The 22,519-nt window shown below is 37.1% G+C and overlaps 1 protein-coding gene across 1 annotated transcript in view; it reads left to right on the plus strand.

Annotated features, from left to right (window-relative positions):
- LOC116519673 (receptor tyrosine-protein kinase erbB-4-like) overlaps positions 1-22,519 on the plus strand; it is a 237,659-nt gene that overhangs the window by 78,789 nt on the left and 136,351 nt on the right. Inside the window, exon 3 of the mRNA XM_032233689.1 lies at positions 18,065-18,199. Coding sequence (XP_032089580.1) covers positions 18,065-18,199 — 135 coding nt within the window. The remainder of the gene's footprint in view (positions 1-18,064; positions 18,200-22,519) is intronic.

Below are 22,519 nucleotides of genomic sequence, written 5' to 3' on the forward strand. Positions count from 1 at the left end.
TTCCATAGCCTATATAATAAGAAGAAACAAAATGCACAGGGAAAAACTTAATACACTGAACAAAGAACTAAGAGAGACGGAACTGCTGACCCAGAAAGAGCCAGAAAATAGTAGACACAGGGGAAAAGGAGAGTTAATTAAACACCAAATAAATTTGATCTCCCAAGAGGAAATAGCACAAAACATTAAGAAAATGAAGCAGAATTATTTTGAACATGCAAATAAAACTGGGAGATGGTTGGCCCACAAAATAAGAAAGGAGAAGGTCAAAAGAATTATTAAACAACTGTATGACGAGGAGGGGAATCTGAAACAAGAAATAGGAGAAAAGAAAAAGATAGTACAGAACTATTATAGGAAACTATATAAACAAGACGAAATTAATGAACAGGACATTAGAAAATACCTTATAAAGCAGAAGCTTCCAGTCTTGTCGGAGGAGATGAGAGAGATGCTCGATAAAGAAATTACACAAGAAGAACTGAAAAAGGCCATTCAAAAACAAAAAAACAATAAAACACCTGGGCCGGATGGGCTCCCGTCGGAAATATATAAAAAACTTCAAAATACCATAGAAGACAAATTATTAGAACTATGTAATGATACATTGCAAAATGGTAGGGTCCCAAAATCATGGGGGGAAGCTTACATTACCCTAATACCAAAGGAAGAGGCGGACAGTAGCAAGGTCCAAAATTATAGACCCATATCCCTGTTAAATGCAGATTACAAAATCTTTGTATCAATATTGGCGGAAAGACTAAAAATAATATTAAATCAAAGTATCCATTCGGATCAAAACGGCTTTCTCCCAAAAAGACATATTAGAAACAATACAAGAATAATAATGGACACCCTGGAATTCTATCAAACAAGATCCGAGAAACAACTCGCATTAATCTTTGTCGACGCTCAGAAAGCCTTTGATAACCTAGATTGGAACTTTCTAATCACTCAACTAAAAATGATGAAATTTGGCGATAAATTATTAAGATTATAGAATCTATATATTCACGGCAATCTGCAAATATTATAGTCAATGGGGAACTAACGGAGAGGATACAAATTGGAAAGGGTGTTAGACAAGGGTGCCCGCTCTCCCCACTACTATTTATTACGTCTCTAGAGGTCCTTTTAAATCGGATAAGATCAAATCAGGAAATTAGGGGCCTGACCATAAAAAAGAACAATATAAAGTACAGGCCTTCGCGGATGACATGGTCTTTATCGTGGAAGACCCCTTACTTTCAGGACCGAATTTGATGAAGGACATTGAGAACTTTGGGTGTGTGGCCGGTTTAAAAATAAACAAGGAAAAAACAAAAATGATTATAAAAAATTTCCCCAAAAACCAGATTGGAGAACTAGAGGAAACAATGGAACTAAGGTAACTAAAAAATTAAGTATTTAGGGATCTGGCTGTCTGCGAAGTGCTCTTCCATAAAAGAAGACAACTATGATAAGTTGTTACAGAATACCCAAAAGGACTTAAAAACCTGGTCAAAACTACAACTATCACTGATGGGAAGAGTCGCAGTAATTAAAATGAATTGTTCTCCCAAAAATCCTCTACCTATTTCAACGGCACCGGTTAAGCTAGGGGAAAAATTTTATAATGATTTGGACAAAATGATTCGAAACTTTATATGGAATGGTAAAAGCCCAGAATAAAATATATGCACCTGCAGGATAAAAGAACTCAAGGGGGAATGGGATTACCGGAATGGAAAACATATCATCAAGCAGCAACAACTATGTGGATAAAAGAATGGGTAATGTTAGCTAATAAAAGAATCTTAACAATAGAGGGCCACGACCTGCAATACGGGTGGCACAACTATTTATGGTGCGAGGGAAATAAAATCCACAATTATTTTAGTAGTCACCATTTAAGGGGGGTATTGATTAAGGACTGGCTCGAAATTAGAAGGAGATACTATACGCAACTACCTAAATGGATATCTCCGACGGAAGCCCTGATATACCAAATTGATAAAACTTGGATAAAATTGTTACCTACCAACAGTTGCTAGACGACCCAAAACAAACTAAACCCCAGGGAAAATTTGGCTGATAAGGGAAATACAACATCGATTGGTGGCCATATCTTCAAATTCAAAACAAACATAAATTCGATCTAGCACAACCTGGCTTCCAGAACAAGAACCAGGAATTAGATAAAATTTTAATTGGACCAGATGAGAAATTAATTTCAAAAATATACAACTGCTTACTGATTCGAAAAACGGAAGCAGAAAGAGTAAACGAAGTCATGGTAACCTGGGCCCAAAACATCGGCCACTCAATAGATCTAGACGACTGGGAAAGAGTCTGGGAATGGAATCTAAAATTGACAAAGTCGACGGCCTATAAAGAAAATATATATAAAATGTTCTACCGCTGGCATCTTCCACCGACAAGACTGGCGAAAATGTCTTCAAAAGTTTCAGCCATATGCGGGAAATGTAAAACGGTGCTGGGCACGTACTACCATATGTGGTGGACGTGTCCGGTAGCCAAAGCATATTGGAAGCAAATACTAGGATGGCTGAATTGGAATCCTGTCAATTAAACTATGCTTTAAGCCGGAAACTTTCTTATTAGGAATAATAGATCAAAAAATTTGCAAATCTGACAATACCTCCTAGTCCATATTCTGACAGCGTCAAGGATTGTTTACGCACAGTGCTGGAAGAGTGAAAATGCCCCCACCAACACTATGGTGATGAATAAAATTTTAGAACTAGCAGAAATGAACAGACTGACGATGCGAATTAATGACAAAGAAGACACAGACTTTTATACAGTCTGGGAGAAGCTATACAAATGGCTTGATGAGTCAGTGAAGACCTAGACATAAAAGAGATAGCTAACTAACCTATCACGATTAAACCAATAACTCAAATGAACAATATACAACAACTGAGAGATAAACGAAAGGAGAAATGTATCAGGGGCGAGAACCACCGTCGAGCAATTTTGTCACGCTACAATGCTGGGAAAACTTTAAAAAGCTGATAGGAAATTCGCTATAATTACCTGCATGAAATTAGTGATCAAACTTCATTTTAGATGAGGCGAGAAGACGTATAATCCTTGCCTCTTCAAGCAAGGAAAGGGAAGAGAACCAGATTGTCCTCAGCAGAGGAAAATATGCAAATGTAACAAAGGTTAGAAGGGAGGGAAGGAGGTAGTAGGGAAGTCAGGATGGAGAGGAGAAAGGAGAGGAATAGGAAAGGCAGAAGAAGGGGGAAGAAAGAGGAGGAAGAGAAAAGAAGAGAAGGGAAAGAAGGTGGGAAGAAAGAAGGAGAGAAGAAAGAGAAGAAACTGGGGGAGGAAGGAGGGAGGGAAGAAGAGAGGGTAGTAAAGAGGGAAAGAGGGAGGGAAAGAAAGAGAGAAGGAGAGTTGAAAGGAAGGAGGGAAGGAGGGAGGAAAGGAGGGAGATTAAGAGAAAAGGAAGGAGGAGGGAAAGAGGCAGGGAAGGTATGTGTGAAGGAGGGGGGAGCGAGGGAGGGAAAGGAGGGGGAAGGAAAGGAGAAAAGGAGAAAGAAAGGAGGGAAGGCAGGGGAGAAGGAAGTAAGGGGGGAGGGAAGAAAAGAGGGAGGGAAAGATACCTAACCTTTGATGTTTATAATGATTTGATAGTATGGGAATATCTCGAATGTAGTTGTATTGTTGTTACAAGTTATGGATGTTGTATTTTCTTTTTACCAATAAAATCTTAAAAAAATAAAAAATAAAAAAAAAATTGGAAGAGAAAACGATGAATTGGAATACTGAAGGGCACATGGTAACATCGATTGGTGGCTCCCTAAGTCAAACACACTTTTTCTTCAAATCCTGCATCAGATGTGGAAGAAAGCCATGCTATCCCAAGGAAATGTGCAGCTGCTTTAGGAGTTGCTAAGTGGATGGTTCATGTCTGATCTCAACTGGTCCTTGTACAGTACAATTTGAGCAGAACTAGAGCAGAATAGAGCAAAGGAATTAGCCATGGAATTTTTGGTGGGGATTTTTTCCTTGAGTTGCTGGGAGATCTCTTATTTTTTTGTGTGGGGAGGGAGTGGGGGTGATTATCTGCTTCTGTGTACATGGGACTGCTGTAGGAAAGCCTAGGCTTCTGAACCAAGCTCAACGTGAAGACTGAGGGCCAACAGAAATATGAGGGCAAAGCAAAGTTCTTTCTGGATCGAATGTACCTGCCAAAATGAAACAAGGAGGATTCATTTTTGTCAATTTGTAGGACAGCATCTGAAGTATTTGTGATAAATTACAGCTATCTCAAGAGCGCCTGTTGAAGTTATGATTGCACATTCACAGCCATTCATCATTTTTCCATGTTAGATCAGTTCATTGCTCCTAAGTGATGCTCAGACAAACTCGATTAATCATAGCTAAGGCATGAGAACAGTTACAGTATAAATCCTTCAAACTGGTTTTCAACTTTCGCGAAAAGATCAATCAGGGTTGAAAGGGAATTAAGAAAAATTCTAATTTTGTAAACAAAATGAATTGTAATGTACTTTAAATATTTGTATGATTATATCACATTAGCTTTTCTTAGGATTATTTCTGTTTAAATAATAATTATCTGCTGAAGTGTTCATTTTTTTTAATTTCATAAGACAGAAAGTTACCAATTTTCTAACCATCATTGTAGAATAGTTAATCACAAGAATAGTTTGACTAAAGCAAAAAACTTAAGTATTTTGATTGTTCTGAAAGCCACTAGAATGGTTTGTCCTGGGAATGAATACATTTATAGGGCCTAATAGATATCAATTTATTTATCATGCTGGGGGTTTTTTATCCAAAATTTCCATTACGATGTAGCAATATTTTATTAAAATGTATCTGTGGGGGTTTGCTGGAGTAACTTTCCTGCATCACCATTAAATTTTGAGAATGAAGTATAGCTATTTTTATGTAGACTATAACCAGTCAAGGCATTCTGTGCATAGGTATTCATCCTTTCTCCCTTTCCCTTGATACTGCTGTTTTTGATACAGTATAATTTCTGATTTGGTCTGTTTCTTTCTTACTGTATTATTCATTTTACTATAGTTCACTAAACACTCATCAGAAGGAGAAGTGGGTGAAACCCATGATAAAATTACATTCCCACTTCTAGAATTCATTTGCTAGAAAAGAAACTAGAGAGCATAGGTGAAAGATAAAGAAGTCCAAGCAGATTTCGGTTCATTAGTCGTTGCCAACTATAGGGGGTGGTGCTCATTTCCGTTTCAGAGATCATTGGCAACAAACTACTTGTAGGGAAAAAATGAGAAAACTGTCCCCACAACAACTGGAGGTGAACAATCATTATCATAATCTCCTCCTGGAAGAAACCATGCAAACATCAGGAGAAGGGGGTCCTTCAAGTGTTCCAGGAGCTCAAAAGGATGTGTGTTGGTAATAGGTGATTCATTCTTTGAAGAACAGAATCAACTATCTGTAGACTCAATAATCCTGTGAGGGAGGTAAGCAGTTTTCCAATATTTGAGGGGCTTCTACAAAGAAGAGGGGGGGCTGTCAACCAATTTTTCAAAGCACCAGAAGGCAAAGCAGGAAACAATGGATGGAAACTAATCAAGGAGAGAATCACCTTAGAACTAATAAGAGATTTCCTAACAGTTAGAACAATGAACCAGTGGAACAGCTTGTCTTCAGAAGTTGTGGGTATTTAATCTTTGGAGGCTTATAAGAAGAGACTTGGCTCCCTCTTCTTTGGGGCAGCCCCTTGGATATTGGAACACTGCTATCATGTCAGCCTACTCCTTCTTTTCACTAGACTTGATTCAATTCCTGCAACTCTTCTTCTAAAACCAAAACTGTTTTAGTCTCCATCCCCTTAATCATCCTTGTTGAGCTTTCCTTCCCTCTTTCCAGAGTCTCAACAACTTTTTTACAATATGGTGACCAAAGCTGGACGCTTTATAAAGTGGTGCTAATATTTCACATTATCTTGATTCCATTTCTCTGTTAATGTCATTTAGGATTGTGTTGGTGTCCCAGGATCTTTGAAAGATATGGTTCAATGGTTCTGAGAGCAGTAGTGCCTGTGAGATGGAGCTAGGTATCCTAGGAACTACTACAAGTAGGAACCAGCAGTGTGCTGAAGCAAAGCCAATGAATTCCTAGGCTGCATTAATAGAAGGATAGCGTCAAGATTATCAAAATTGCTAGTACCACTCTATACTGCACTAGCAGGACCACACTTGAAATACTGCATCCAGTTCAGGTCACCATGATACAAGATGATGCTGAGACCTTAGGAAGATTGCAGAGAAAAGCAACGAAGATGATGTAGGGGTTGAAGACTAAATTGTATGATGAATGGTTAAGGGAACTAGACAGGTCGAGCCTATTAAAGAGGGAATATTGACACGACATGATAGTCTCCAGTACTTGAGGGGCAGTCACAGAGAAGTTGATTTATTCTCCAAAGCACGTGAGAGTAGGTCAAGAAGTAATTAAAGAGAGATCCTACCTGGAACTAAGGAGAAATTGCCTGAGAGTGAGAACAATTAACCAATGGAAGAGTTGCCTCCTGGACTTGTGAATTCCATCACTGGAGGTTTTCAAGAAAAGATTGAACATTTATTTGTCTGGGATGGTATAAGGACTCCTGTCTTGCACAGGGGGTTGGACTATAAAACTCCAATGTTCCTTCCTGCCCTGGGATTATATGATTCTAGTTTTAGGAAGGGTTCTTTTTCCAGTTATATTTGATTATGTTTAATGTAAACATTATTGAAATCATCATCCATGCACTTGAGTCAGAAAATATAACATCAAATGGAAACTAGCAAATGAGAATTTCTATTCTAATGAGTGTGAGATGTGAAAATACTCTACTGGTCTGTCTAATTTTCATTTAAGGAAGCAACAAGAAATAAAGACGGTAGAAACACCACGGTATGACTTTACTATTCCTCCAGGGAGTTCTTTCAGTTGGTTTAAGGATAGGTTACATCATTGTGCTCCCTATCTCTTTGGTGGTTGTTCACTTTTTTTAAACTGAAGAGGTAGTGTCTTGAAGAAATGGTAAAAATACATGTGAATACTGTAACTGAAGGAATCACAGTAGAAGGTGGAAGGATTTCCAGACATGTTCTCCTTTCTTTACTAGATGGCTGCATGATTCCCTAATGTTTTAACAATTACTTTATTCTAGTTCCAGTTTGTCAGTTTGGGGATACCTCAACTGCCATTACTATTAGTTCCAAATTTTAATTCTGTGCTTACTTATCTGGAAGTATATCAATAACCTTTCAAGCCTAATTATAATATTTTTGATGCAAAATATAATGGGTGATTTGCCTTAGCAAATTAGCCATTCTATTAGTATTCTAGAGCAAGCTGTCAGCTAATTAGGTTCTCAAAATGTAGAATTGCAGAAGTTGGAGAATAAGTAAGAAAACTGCATAAACATCAGATTTCCTGAAGTTTAATCTGTGAAGGACTTATCTAACAAATGTGCTGGGCTTTTAATTTCTTTTTAAAATATTTAATATGTTATAATTTTTGTAACTACTGTGCACGGAAGGTAAGTTTGATAGGTTGAACTCTATATGTGTGAAATGCTGTTTAATGTCAAAGAGTTTCCCTGACATGTACTCTAACATTTTTTTACATGTTGCCTTTTTAAAAATTCAGTTTTATCTGTCTGACCCCTACTGTTGTGTTAAAACAAGTACATGTTATGGTTAGTTAATTAATTATCCTAATCAACAAGCAGATATTCTTTCTACATAGAAGGCAATAGAAATAAGGATGTGATTGTTTCATATTTAAACTCATGTTCAGTATAGGCTGCAACTTTGGAAACTTAAGACAATAAAAAATATTCTTTCTATAGAAGGGTGAGCCAAGAATAGAATTCAGTGTTGTTACCCAGTTTTTTAAAAAATACTTTTTTTCAGAAGTGTCCGTCTATAGGTATACTTTAATTGTTCTACTGGGCTTAATCAAACACTACTTCAGTATTCATAGACAGTATGAAGCCTTAAGCAAGAACTGGCCATTCCTATCAATGCTCACATTTGCAAACCAGTAGGGAAGTTAAGTGAATCCCACCACTGCTCCTAATTATCCTTGTTGCTCTTCTCTGCACTCTTTCTAGAGTCTCAGCATCTTTTTTTACATTGTAGTGACTAAAATTTGATGTAGTATTCCAAGTGTAGTTGTACCAAGGCATTACAAAGCGGAATTAACACTTCACATGCTCTTGATTCTATCCCTCTGTTAATGCAGCCTAGGATTGCATTGGTATTTTGGCAGCTGCAGCACATGGCTAGCTCATAATTAAGTGATTGTCCACTAGGATTCCAAGATCCTTCTCATAATTATGGTACTATCATTGGGGCAGGTACTATCTGTACCATACCTGTGCATTTGGGATTTTCTTGCCTAAATGTAAACCTTACTTTTTCCACATTGAGTTTCATTTCGTTAGATAGGGCCCCATGTTTAAGCAGAACATTGTGATATAATCCATCTGATACTGGTGATTTAAACTTGTCTAGGATGGACAGGTGCCCTCTTACCATTTTCTTGCCTGTTTTAATTTGTATTCCTAATCTGTTTTTTACGGTACTCTTTTTGATAAGTTGGACTGTTTCTTTTTTCCTTTTGTGCAAAGACAGCTGCAAAAATCAAGTTAAGCAACTCTGCTTTCTCCCTGTTGCTCGTCACCTTCTTACCGTTTTCTCCCATTAATGGGACCAATAGTTTCCTTGACATTTTTCTTGGTTTTTTACTTGTTGAAAGAAGCTTTAAAAATTTTTTCTTTACTTTTGTCACAAGCCTTAGTTCATTTTGAGCCTTAGCTTTCCTGACTTTGCAGACTTGGGCTATTTGCTGGTATTTTGCCTTAGTTGTGTGCCCTCTTTCTAATTTTTATTCTTGTCCTTTTGTGTTTTTTCAATTATCAGACAGTTCTTTGTGCAGCCATGCTGGTTTCTTTTGAGAGGTGTTATTTTCTTCTTCATTGGAATTGTGCTAGACTGGGCTTTTATAATCTCACTCTTTAAAATTTCCCAAGCTTCTTCGGTTGTTTTTCTCTTGAGGATTCTCATCCATGGAATCCTTCCCAAGTTCTCTCTAAGTTTATTGAAATCAACTCTCTTAAAGTCCAAGTCTCTAGTTTGACTTTGTTCTATTGCTTATTCTTGCATAATATTGAATTAATAGCAATAGAAATAGCAGTTAGACTTATATACCGCTTCATAGGGCTTTCAGCCCTCTCTAAGGGGTTTACAGAGTCAGCATATCGCCCCCAACAACAATCCGGGTCCTCATTTCACCCACCTCGGAAGGATGGAAGGCTGAGTCAACCTTGAGCCTGGTGAGATTTGAACAGCCGAACTGCCGAACTAGCAGTCAGCTGAAATAGCCTGCAGTGCTGCATTTAACCACTGCGCCACCTCGGCTCTAATTCAATATTGAATTCCAATATTGCATGATCACTCCTCCCCAAGATCCCTGTAACTTCAACATTATCATTTCATCTCTGTTAGTGAGAATTAAGTCCAATGTTGCTGACCCCTTAGTCCCCCTCTCTACTGTTTGGGAGACAAAGTTGTCTGCTAGGTTGATGCATAGTTTGTCTCCCAGTTGATGTCAGGGTAGTTAAAGACCCCCATTTCTATTATGATGGGCTTCCTGCATACATTAGTTCAGTGTTTCTCAACCTTGGCAACTTGAAGATGTCCGGACTTCAACTCCCAGAATTCCCCAGCCAGCATTTGCTGGCTGGGGAATTCTGGGAGTTGAAGTCCGGACATCTTCAAGTTGCCAAGGTTGAGAAACACTGCATTAGTTAACTGACTAGCAACAAATTAATCTATTTCCTGTATTTGGGTATCCTATAATATACACCTATGGTAATGTCATTCCCCTCCTTTTTTTATATTGACCCAAATGCATTCAGGATGGTTTTCATCACTGTACTGCTCTCGTTCTGTAGGGATGTAGTTATTTCTTTTATGTATAGTGCACCTTCTCTTTTATTAGGTGTTTTTAAAAATAATTTAAATCCCTCTAGCTTTTTATTCTATTCACGGGTTTCATCCCACCAAGTTTGCATAATGGCAACAATATCATATTTGCCCTCATTTATTTGAATTTCTAGTTCACTCTGTTTATTCCTCATACTTTGTGTCTTGGTGTATAAAACATTTGAGTCCTTTCTGACTGATGAACCTGTTTTGTGTTTGAGTTCCTCTTCTTCCTTACCACCTGCTTGATTAGTGCATCAAACAGCTAAATCTTGTTAACAGAATTTAAATTCCTTCAAAATCGTCTATGCTGCTTTCCCAGACATAAATTTTCTATGCAACTAAATGGGAGCGTCCTTATATCTTTATCTAAATTATTATTTGGTTGGTCTGTGAACAAAAGTGGATTTTTAATGCAAAGTTTTTAGGCAAATTATCTTCCAAATTAAGCATTTATTTCAATATACGGTATATCTTTATTTCTCTGTTTACACAGTCTTTTGTTATAATAACTACTGCAAAACTGCATTTTAATAGTTACATTAAAGGTTGTTAAAAATCAGTTAAAATGGGTACAAGCTTGGCTGCATAATCCTATGGTGAGAACATGTCCATGTTCTGAAACCTATCTGTTGCTGGAAGTCTAGAAAAACATTTCAAGTAGTCTGAATTAAAGGATACTTTCAGATTGAGAATTCTTATAGCAACAGTCAAGAAGCAGGAAGCAATCACATTTTTTTCCTGTAACTTTTTTTTTTGTTCTTATTTGGTCTATGCCAATAAACTGCCTATAAAGCTAGATGCTTTAGGAACAGGAGATTATGGCCTTAAAGGTGCATAGACAGCAGCAAACAATCGTTTATTTATCTATATGTATCTCCTAACCATTCACTTTAATGATGCAAGCCACAAATGGACAGTTACTCACCTACTGACACAACATTCCATGCTCTGACCATCTAGCCAAGTGTTTTAAGTAGAAATATAACATGTTAACACTTTGCGAATAGTGCACACTTTTTTTCTACATAAACTGGGCCATCTTATAAAGAAACAATAAGAGTCTGTCCTATCTCTAAAAGGTAAATGATCATCTCATATTGATTTAATTTGTCAGTCCTAGAGTTCCAGTGTTGCAGATATGACCCCCTCTCCTGACTCACTTGGTTCGCTATCCTCTTGCAGATATTTTCAATCTTTCATTGCAGCAAGAAGTGGTCCCATTGCGTTTTAAGACAGCCATTATTTTGCCAGTGCCCAAAAAGCCTACAATTACAGGTCTCAATGGCTACTGTCCAGTTGCACGTCCATCCATCATTATGAAATGTAGTTAAAGGATATTACAGGCTGATTAAGGACATGACAGTGTGTAGCCTCCCTTTGGCTTTTGACTTGCTTCACTTTGCTTACTCTCCAAATTGCTCCACAGAGGATGCAATATCTTCTGTTCTCCATCTGAACTTTGTGAAGTTGGAGGAAAGAAACACTTGTGTGTGAATGCTGTTTGTCGACTTCAGTTCGGCATTTGATACAATTGTTCCTCAGCATCTAGTAGACAAAGTGGGCCTTTTAGGCTTTAATACTCCTTTGTGCAAATGGATTCTTGATTTTCTTATTGACAGGCCCCAGTATGTCAAGACAAGGTCACTCAAAAGCAAGACAACAGTGAGACAGCAGTGTCTGCATTTTCTGTGTCTCATGGGAAAAGTAAATCTTCCTCCCCCTGTCCTTACCACTTTCTGTAGAGGGACTGTAGACATCCTGCCCTATTGCATTGCTGTCTGGTTTGGGAGCATTACTGCTTCAGACAGGAAGGCAATGCAGAGAGTGGTAAGGATGGCAGAAAAAAGTATTGGTGGTTCACTCCCTTCTATCCAGGATGTAGCATCTAAGCTTTGCTTGACAAAAGTTTGCAGCATTGTCTGGGACCCTACACATCCTCTTCACGATCTGTTTTCCTTGCTACCTTCTGGGAGGAAGCTTCATGGTATCCAAAGCAGAGCATTCAGATTTAGCCACAGTTTTGTTCCATACAGTATCAACCTTCAATTTCAAGCTTCCTCTTTCCACTATGTATTCAAGATGGACAGTGATTAATATTTATATGTATTTATATGTTAGGGTGTGGGTATATACATATGTGTGTATATAGCATATCTATATGTGTTATGTATGTGTACACTTTTGAGAGCAGGCAACAGAATTTCCTTTTTAATGTGTCGGTGTGCCCACACAAAAAAATTGACAATAAAGGTTATCTTATCTAAAGGTTATCTTATCTGGATCTGTATGTCAAATTCCATCAGTGTGAATGAAAAAAAAATAATCTAGTTTGTGGTTTCTTTTCTCATGGTGCCATTGATACAAGATCCTCCTCCCCAGAAATGAGTTATTATTTTAGACTCTACACAGATGAATTCAGGCATAGATTGTTAGAAACAGATTTCTGAAGACTCTACACCTCGCTAGATGACAATTATGTAGCCAAAGATGAAAGCAGAAGTGGAAGACTATGTAAGAAGCTGTGCCACCTGTACAATCATGAAAATGAGGCCAGGAAAATCCCTGGGACTTCTACAACCAGTTGCGAGCCCCAAGGAAGAAATCACAATGGAGGAACACAGTAATCTGGACAGTCATTGACTTGTTTTCCAAGCAAGCCCACTTCACGTTGGTGAAGAAGCTAGTGAAGCTGTTCCTCAAACATGTCTAGCACCTGCACGGTGTACCCCAGAGAATCATCTGGGACAGAGGAATCCAGTTCATAGCCAAGTTCTGGAGAGAGTTCCTGAGGTCCATCGTGTCCACAGAAGGACTTAGCTCGGCTTTCCAACCAAACATGAACGGAGGCACAGAACGCGTGAACGCAATGGTGGAACAATACATCCGTTGTTATGTGGATTACCAACAGGATAATTGGTCAGACCTGTTACCATTCGCAGAAGTGGCGTACAACAATGTGGTCCGTAGCAGCACTGGATTAACTCCCTTTCAAGTTACTAATGGCATGGAATTTGTCCCTATGCCTGAACTGCCCAGGGAGCCTCCCTCCTCAATGTTGTTGACCAAATGGATGGAATATAATCTTTGAAAAAAAAAGATGGAAGAATACAAAGAAAGCCCTGGCAGAAACTGTAGAGGAATATAAAAAACAGGCAGACAAGTATCGTTTGCTTCAACCCCCTTTCCATGTGAGAGATAAAGTTTATCTATTGACCAAATATTTATTTATTTATTTTATTTATTTGCAAAATTTATAGGCCGCCCAATCCCAAAGGACTCCGGGTGGCTTACAAGGCAAAAGAAAAAATAAATAATAAAAATAAAGACAAATTTAAAAACATCACACATGCACTCGATCTGATCGGGGCTGGACCTCAACAATGAGGTCAACAGCCCCAGGCCTGTTGGAATAGCCAGGTTTTAACAGCTTTTCTGAAGGCCATGAGAGTGGGCAAGGTCCGGATCTCTGGGGGTAGCCCATATGGTTAAGGATGCCTAAGCAAGAAATTAGGGCCTAAGTTCTTAGGTGCTTTCCCAATAGTGAAAATAATTAACCCAGTGATGGTTCAGCTCAGTCTTCCCCAGATTCTAGGGAAGATACACCCAGTTTTCCACTGTAGTTTGCTGAAACCTATGATTGGGTCTAGTTTGAGATCTCAGACCCATCCATCCCCTCCTCCTATAGTAGTACAAGGAGAGACACAATATGAAGTGGAAAAAAAATACAAGACTCCAGATTGTATAGAGGTCATTTGCAATATTTAGTACGTTGGAAGGGGTTCCCTTTGTCAGAAGCTATGTGGGTAAAGAGTTGGAATGTGAAAGCTGATCAATTAGTTAAGCAGTTCCATAGTGGTTAGTTTTATATGTTAACCCTCTACATTATTCTCATTACAGAACATGCTTCTCTTCTGGGGGGAGGCCGCCTGTCAGGCCTGGAAGTTATATTTTGCCTTTTGGATTTCAGGCCTCCCACACTTTCTACTGTGGGAGAATAGAGTTATACAGAATTGGGTGATATGTAGCCATAATAACATTCTTTCTTTTGTCCTTGCATCTGGGTGGCTGTGGATGGGAAGAATCTTTCTTCATGGCAATGAAGGAATGGACCATGTGATAGACTTGTGGGTGTTGGGGTAGGGTCTTGAACTTTCAACTGGGTGGGAAAACCTGGCAACTTTCAGATTTGGGTTTTCCCAGATGTGCCAACATGGCTTGTTCAATACATTGGAATTTTGAGGAACTTTTGCCTTGGATTCTTATTTTACTTTGGATGCTATTTGGAACCCTGACATTTAGATTCTTGAAATAAAAGATCATTTATTGCTTCATTGCTTCATACCTGCGGGGTGGCTGGAGAGGGGAAGCCAACAGCAGATGTCTACTGAAGGGCATCAACATCTCACTATTGGTTAATGTAGCACTGTACTGTAAGATATTTGCTGTGAAGATGCTATACTTACTGTAGGTAGACAGTCTGTTAGGCTTTAAGGTGCCAGAAGGCATCATTATGGCTGCTACAAAGAGATAACCCAACTACATTTTTAAATTTGAAGATGTTGAAAAATGACTGATGACATCAGGGGCTGCTGAAGGGAAGCAAGTGGGGATGTGGATTTTACTATTAAATTTCCTAAACTTAATTTCAGTGGTATGCCAATGTTTTCAGAACTGTTTTAATAATTTTGTTGTATTTAAGTACAATGACAATAAAGATTATACTTATAATTAACTGGGCCAAAATTCCCTGGGGCCACTTGCTGGCAAGAGGTACTTCTTGTTCTGCAGTATCTTGAGAGCTGCGTCCCACAATACAGCTATAATATCAAAGCAAGTGATGGGTAAATTTCCCTTTGCTTGAGCATGGAAATAATTAGTTTCCTTGGAAATGAATGGTTAATAGCATTTGTTTGGGGGGAAAGATCCATCTGAGTTCAAAGCACTGCCCATATTTGTGTTCATATGTCTTTTATGTACTGTACATATCTTAGAATGCTCTTTGATGTTTAGTTTTACACCCCTTCGATCGTCTCTTTTTGTACTGGACTGCATTTGAGGAGGTGAAATTCATTCACCATGTTGACTTTCTGAAAATGCTACTTTAATTATGTTTCAATATGTACTGAAGTGTCTAATTCAGATATTATTTTAAAAATGCAGGACAAATTATTACTTCAAATTAGGGATGATTGTCAGTCAGAATCTTATCTGACTCAAAATTACAGGTATTTAAATATTGTCCTGCTCCATCACATTATCTGTAAATTACAATCCTCCTCCTCCTCCTCCTCCTCCTCCTCCTCCTCCTCCTCCTCATCCTTATCCTACAAAAGAAACAGATCTAACAAAAGAGGAGGTGGAGATACATTATGTGTAAAAATTCATTACACCCCTATAGAAATGCATAAAACCAAGCCTCCTTGAATGCAGATGGGTTATAATAAAAGGGGAAAAAAGAATGACATTGCTATAGGTGTACACTAGAGGCCACCAAGGCAATCAGAAGAAATAGGTAAACATTCTGTTAATCAGTTAATCTATGTATGTAGGAAACATGCCCCAAGAGTATTTTAACTACCCTGGTATAATCTGGGAAACAAACTCTGCATCAAATGGGAGATTGAACAGGTTCCTTATGAACCTACCTGACAACTTCCATCCAAAAGATAGAGGAGGGATCTAGAAGGTCAGCTATACCAGACATCATACTAATAGAGATGAAATGATAGAGGCGGATGAAGTTGAAGGAGCTTTTGGGAAGAGTGACATGTAATAATGGAATTCAATATAATGCAGACACAGGCAAATATAACAAAATCAAACTAGTGTCTTAGACTTTAAAAGACCTGATTTTAACAAACGTAGAGTTTGGGAAGAATACCATGGATGGAAATCTTAAAGAGAAAAATAACCCAAGAAGCTTGGGAAACTCAATAATATGATGTGATTATAAAAGCCCAGTTTGCGTGACAAGGCATCAGCTCTCTGGTTCCAGCCTCCCAGATTATAGGTTCCTCGGAAATCAAAGCAGGTGAAGAAAAGAGACCATTGGCTCCACCCATTTTGGGTGCTCCAGTTCCAATGATCTGACCACATTTTGACTTGGTGCTGAGCCCCTTCCAAGTGGTGAACCACACCTAGAAAGCCTTATTGACCGCCAGATCATGTAATTCCGCTCAGCAGAGTTGAGCTTGCATGAGTAGCAAGAGCAAGGAAAGAGTTGCTTTGAGTTCAAGGGGGCTTGTAGCAACACCTCCAGCACCATGACATCAGATGCATCCATCTCCACCATGGACAGTTGCATCGGGTCGGGATGGTGAAGAATGGGTTTCTGTAGCAAAAGCCTTCTTCAAAACCTCGAAGGCATGCCACTTGACCGACTTCCATGTGAGCTGCAATCTTTTCTGCAGCAACTGAGCCAAGGGAGCAGTCATTGCAGCGAACCGGGGAATAAACTGTGGTTTAGTGAGTTTATTAATAATCCCCAGCAATTACCTTCACCAAAACTCAAAACTGTCCCAGTTAAGTCCAGCCGCGAGCAGGCCAAGATTAGTTCACATGCATGGCCCAACAGTCCACAAAGCAATTGAAAGTTGCTCAAACAAAATGACTCCACCAAACAAACTTAACTCCAGACGTAAGAGAATTCACGAGCCATCAATCAACTCAGTTCCTGACATGCCAGGAATCGGCTCCTCCTCCCCTGAGCTGACATCTGAGGAGGAATCTGGGGAGTTGTTCAAGGGCGATACCATACTCTAGCTATCTTCCTGTTTTGTTCCAAAAAGACTATAATGCCATTGAAGTAAAATGTAATTCCATTATATATAACCTACAGAAAAATGTGTCTTATTAATAATAATTTTGTAGCATTGGAGCCAACTTTAGTTAGATATGGTAGTGGACAAATAAAATACTGTTTTGAGGGAAATTGTATTAATAACTAAGAGCTTTTTCAGTAAACATTCAAAATGCCTATTTAACGATAGTAATATTCCTGGTTCATAATTATAATGCAAATTGAGATTGCTTTTATGTATTCGTCTCTATAATCTCAAATGGTTTGGATTCGGTCTAGAAACTGAATCCATCTCAGGGAAACACTTAGGGGAAAGGGATCACATAGTTATAGTATTTCACGTATTTATGAGGTAGGCTTTTGCTTCCAGTTGTTCTGCTTAGAAATGTGTGTTTTTGCTTCATTATTTATTATTTGGTATATGCATCACAATTGTAGGCATGCTCACTTAGTAATAAATCCCTCCAAGCTCAACAGAGTTGCTTGTGTTTGTTTTAGCTTTGTTATACTTCCTTTGAAGTAATTTTTATTTTATTTTACCAGATGTCCTCCAATTCTAGTCCAAGAGCTTATAAAAGGAAATTTTAATTCAAAGCAATGCTTGCCGTCTGATAATGCAGTCCTTAATTTAGACATTTAACTTCTGCTCTTAAACCTCAGGTATAGTGAAGAAGTTTGGCATTCCACATATAAAACTGACACTCTCAAAAAAGTGAGAAATGGAATCACTGAAGACAACAGTTGTCCCATTCCATCCAACTGATTCTGTCCTTAAGACGTGGCTTTTCTTCCACATACACCACCAATAAATGTTCAATAAATGAAATTATTGTCCAAGGTGTAGCTTCTTGTTTCATACCTTCTCTTCTAGTAATTGTATAACAGAATTGTACCATGTAAGGCTGTCCTAATTAGAATGCTGAAAAAAGTAGGGGAAAAAATCATTGGAGTGGCTTAATTCTGTGAATGTGTGATTCCTTAGACTAGAGCAGTGTTTCTCAACCTTGGCAACTTGAAGATGTCTGGACTTCAAGTCCCAGAATTCCCCAGCCAGCGAATGCTGGCTGGGGAATTCTGGGACTTGAAGTCCAGACATCTTCAAGTTGCCAAGGTTGAGAAACACTGGACTAGAGACTAGAGAATGCATACAATCTTAGGAACTTTCTATGTTTTCTGCTGTTGTTTTACAACATCATTTTATTTTTCTTTCACAGAAAGGCTTTAATATATGTTTTCCCCTCCCTATTTCTTTTTGATACAGAAATCTTAAATGGAGGCGTGTATGTTGGCCAGAACAGATTTCTTTGCTACGCAAACACCATTCAGTGGGAAGATATTGATCGCAACCCTATAGCTTCCAATTTCTCTGTGGTTCCAAAAAACAGTAGCACAGATTGTAAGTATGGGCTTTGTGATTTGTAATTTGATACTGTAATTTCGTTAACAATAACCTTGGTTTATATTTGTAATTATTTTTCCTTCTTCTAAGAACTCTACTATGTTATTTTTATATGTTTCTATAGCATTTATGCATTAGTTTTAACATGTAATACTGTATCGTGTACATCTAACATAAAATCTACTACAACTAAATATATTATATTCTATGTTATGTTATCTAAAATCTAAATTATATTTAATATTTATTGTTTTTTATATCTAGCAAAAAGATACTTTTCCATGGAAGATTTAAAGTCCACTACAAAACTCCCACTTTGTCAAATTATAGTAGTAGTAACTGTGGTTAAAATTACTGCCCAATTGCTTAATAGTGGTCAAGAATAGAGAAGGAATATACATCCTTGGACTATTAGTTAAAAAGATGGCATACATTAAATAAAGGAAGAAAAACAATATATTTTTGAAAGTGCAGTTTATGTATCATTAATATTTTTACTAATCTCTAAAAAATGAACAGCAGCCAATATTAATTTTCATATATTTTAGTGTCAATGACATGATTTAAATAACAGATAATTCAAAATAAAAAGGGAAAAAAAGATTTCTTGAAAATCCTCTTCATTGCTTCCTGTATAAATGAATATATTCAAAAATTACAATGTTTTTTTTAAGTTGTAGATTCACCTTTCCCTCTCTACTAATTCCTCATTAAATTCTATTTAATGAGGATATAACTTTAAAAATATGTAGAAAAAACTAGGCAGTGATATCACTTTCCCCTTCCTGCCCCCCTACCCAAAAAAAAAACAACAGGCTTAGATGCATGAATTTTACATTTCCTTTTGGAACTTTATATATATTTATTCATAAGATCATTCTTTCCTGATTGTTTGTGTGTGCATGCAAATATTGTGGGTTTTTTTAAGCTGAGAGTAACCACGTCAGAAAAATAGAACTAAAACGTCTAAATGATCATTTTATTATGATCTACAATAGTAGCTGGATCAATTTATATAGAATGCTGAAATGAAGATCTCAGTTACCCTATGTCAGAATGTTAGAAATAATTGCAACAAAATTCATTGAGATTTTTCTGTTTTTAAGCATGTAATGTTTCAAAGGATTATGTTGTGTTGTTCCCATCACAGAAACTAGTCAATTGAATTAGTTGAACCCTGTAAGAATCTGAAAGCCCTTGCTTGAAGCAGATCTCTGAAGGATTCATTTATGTATCTGGACCTTCCTTGCTCTGCCCTGTCCTTATTTAAGTAAGTCCTCTCCTGGGCTGATTTGTCTTGACTATATAAACATACAGCACTGGGGGGGGGGGGGAATCTATATAGTTGCATAATCCATACAACAAGAATTGCATCTGCTAGATAAAGATGAGAGTAGTTTTTGGCTTTGAAAATTAACTTTTCATTTAGCAGACATTATTTAGTGAAGCATTGCTATGAGGAAAGCAAAGTTTGGTTTATCTTTTGGTCTTTGTGAGCGCAGCTTTCAGGTGTATGAAACTCTCCTCCTTTTTTTCTTGCTGATAACAAGAGGGAGCCTTATCTGGGGTTTTCATAATTACAAGAATCATTAAAGTCATGCCTACAACCTGTACTGAAATGCAAGGTTCCTCTTCTTCTCCAGACTTATATATTCAGCTAATTGTGAATCCATCTGATAGTGGTACTTTTTATTCCTCATTGTTCTATCTTATTAAGAAGTAGGCTGTGGTCTATATTATGTCCATAGCATTTCCTTGAACCACTAATCCAGGCAAACTCTTTATCAAGAAGACAATAAGATTTGTCTGGGTTTAGTCCCTTGATCATTGTCATGGCTTTACACTCAATCTATTCCAGTTCTTCTTATGATAGTGTGTTTGGTTCTCAATCACACAAAATAAAGGAGAGTTGAATATTTTCCTTGATTTGAAAATTATATTCCTGTTATTGTAGCCCAAAATTACATTTCCTTTCTTGTAGCCACATCATCCTGCTAATTTCTACAGTTTGAAATCAAATATGGATCCAAAATCGTTTTCAGGACTATTATAGCTAAGCTACATGGGCAATGAATTTCTGTTTTCTAAATGAAGAACTTTGCATGTGCCATTGCAACACATTGATAAGATGGTTAAAATATGCCTGAATCAATCACATGAAAGAATCGACATTTCAGAGAATATAGTAGGTATATACAAAAAAAAAAAAATTCTAAAAGAAACTTTGTCAAAATTTGTATTCAGACTTGAAAAGGTTTTCAAAGCCTGGATCCTTTTTATGAAAGCATTAAAAGCATTCTTCGTTACCCAAAGAAACAGAAGTTTCTTGCTGTTACCTGACAGGATTTCAAGGTTTCAGATACAGTTTTGCTGCCTGTTAAATTACAAAGATTTGAGATGGTAAGAGAAAACAATTTAGTGACCTAAATGATTTTTAGAACAGTAAAATTGCAGAGCTATTATGGAGTGCTACCACTCAGAGAAGCGTTATGCATATAGGCAAGTCTCCTCATAAAATGAAGTGCCTCCAAATACAGGGTAAAGAACAAACTATAATTTTAAATAAATATGCTAATCCTTCGACTATGAGTAAATGTAGGGGTATCCTTTGGAGAGAACTGAAGCTCCCAACTGAAATCTTGGCTCTGCTCTAAATTTACAAGACAATTCTATCTCAGAACTCTCATTTGAATAATAGCACAATATTCTCCAATTTAAGTGGTTTATATGAATTATAGAAATGCAACTGAAGTATTATGACTATTGTCAATAAGTATATAAATTATATTTATGGAGAATATGCAGGCTTGGAAGCATGAGTATCCATAGTATAGCAGTTGGGGGGAGATGGGGAACAGAGGTGATTCAGCCGGTTATGTCGGGTTTGGGTGAAACGGTAGCGGGAGGCTCCACCCACCTACCCTGACATAATGTGTGACCGTCTGCACATGCTCACATTTATGAACCATTAGGGAAGGTAAGTGAATCCCACCGCTGATGGGGAAGCAGACATGAAGCATAGAATGACTGATGTTTTTTTTTTAATAAATGTTTTTTAATTTTAGTTTAAAACAGGTACACATCTTTCTTTACATCTGTAGAAAATGTATCAATCAATTACAGATAGGTTTTGGTACATCTCCTCCACAGTCAACCAACATAGCTCATATTAACTAAAGCATTATTATATATCCATTTTAATTTAACTGTAATTATTATTTAGAAATATTGATGAAAGTAATAATCTTGAACAATCCCTGCCCACACCGGTGGGAGAGGAAAGAATAAAAAAAAAAAAAGGAGGACAGATAAAAAATAAAAATTAAAATAAAAAATAAAAATAATACAAAAATAGACGAAAACGACAAGAAACAAAGCAGGAAAACAAAACAGAACACAGGTGTCTATCATGAGAATAAAAAAGAAGTATATCAACTGGTTACAACATGCTTTGGTGCTTCTCTTCCATTAACTCATATTAATTCAAGTATCTTAACTCGAATATTTACCATATCAACATCATTATACCTCCAGTTTTAATTACCTATGGTTATTTAAACATCCCTCATCCTTAGCTATGCATTACATAATTAATCCATAACACCTGCTGACATTTCATTTACTTATTTGTAAAATCCTCTATTATCATCAAATCCTCATATCCTATTTTAGCTGGACATCCATGATATTTAATTATATCATATATTATAACATTTTCCCCGTATTGATTAACATTTGATTGTATGTATTTTATTTAGTTTTTGAATAGTGGTAATCATTATAGTTAATACTCTTTATGTATAATCTTCCAATTGTTAGTTATCATATCAACTCCACATTATATACATTACTATCAATATCAATTATTATTCAACTATATCTGTTACAAGAAAAAGCAATTAGGTTTAACTAGTTTTCAATTGTATTCTTCAGTCTATCAGCCAGTTCCAAATTATATATATTACTATCCATATCAGTCATTATTCAGCTATATCTATTACACATTAAGGTAATCAGATTTAGCTAGATTTTAAATTACGTTCTTCCATCTATCAGCCAGTGTCTCTCCAATAGCAAGATCTTCTCCAGCCAATTGCCACGCGTTGGATAAATTTACCAAGTGTTTTCATAATCAAATCCAGACAAAGATATTTTGGCACCTTTGGACTCTGAATGCCAACGATGAAATAATAATGTTGTCCTGGGCTTGTAAAATTTTCCAAATTAATTTTAATTCTCAAGGGTGGATTTTCCATTCCTCCTGCACTCTGTCTTTTTAAATGAGTCTTCTTTATAGCTCCCTCCCTCCTTTCTTCC

The sequence above is a fragment of the Thamnophis elegans genome, chromosome 1, assembly GCF_009769535.1.
Source record: "Thamnophis elegans isolate rThaEle1 chromosome 1, rThaEle1.pri, whole genome shotgun sequence".
Lineage (NCBI taxonomy): Eukaryota > Metazoa > Chordata > Lepidosauria > Squamata > Colubridae > Thamnophis > Thamnophis elegans.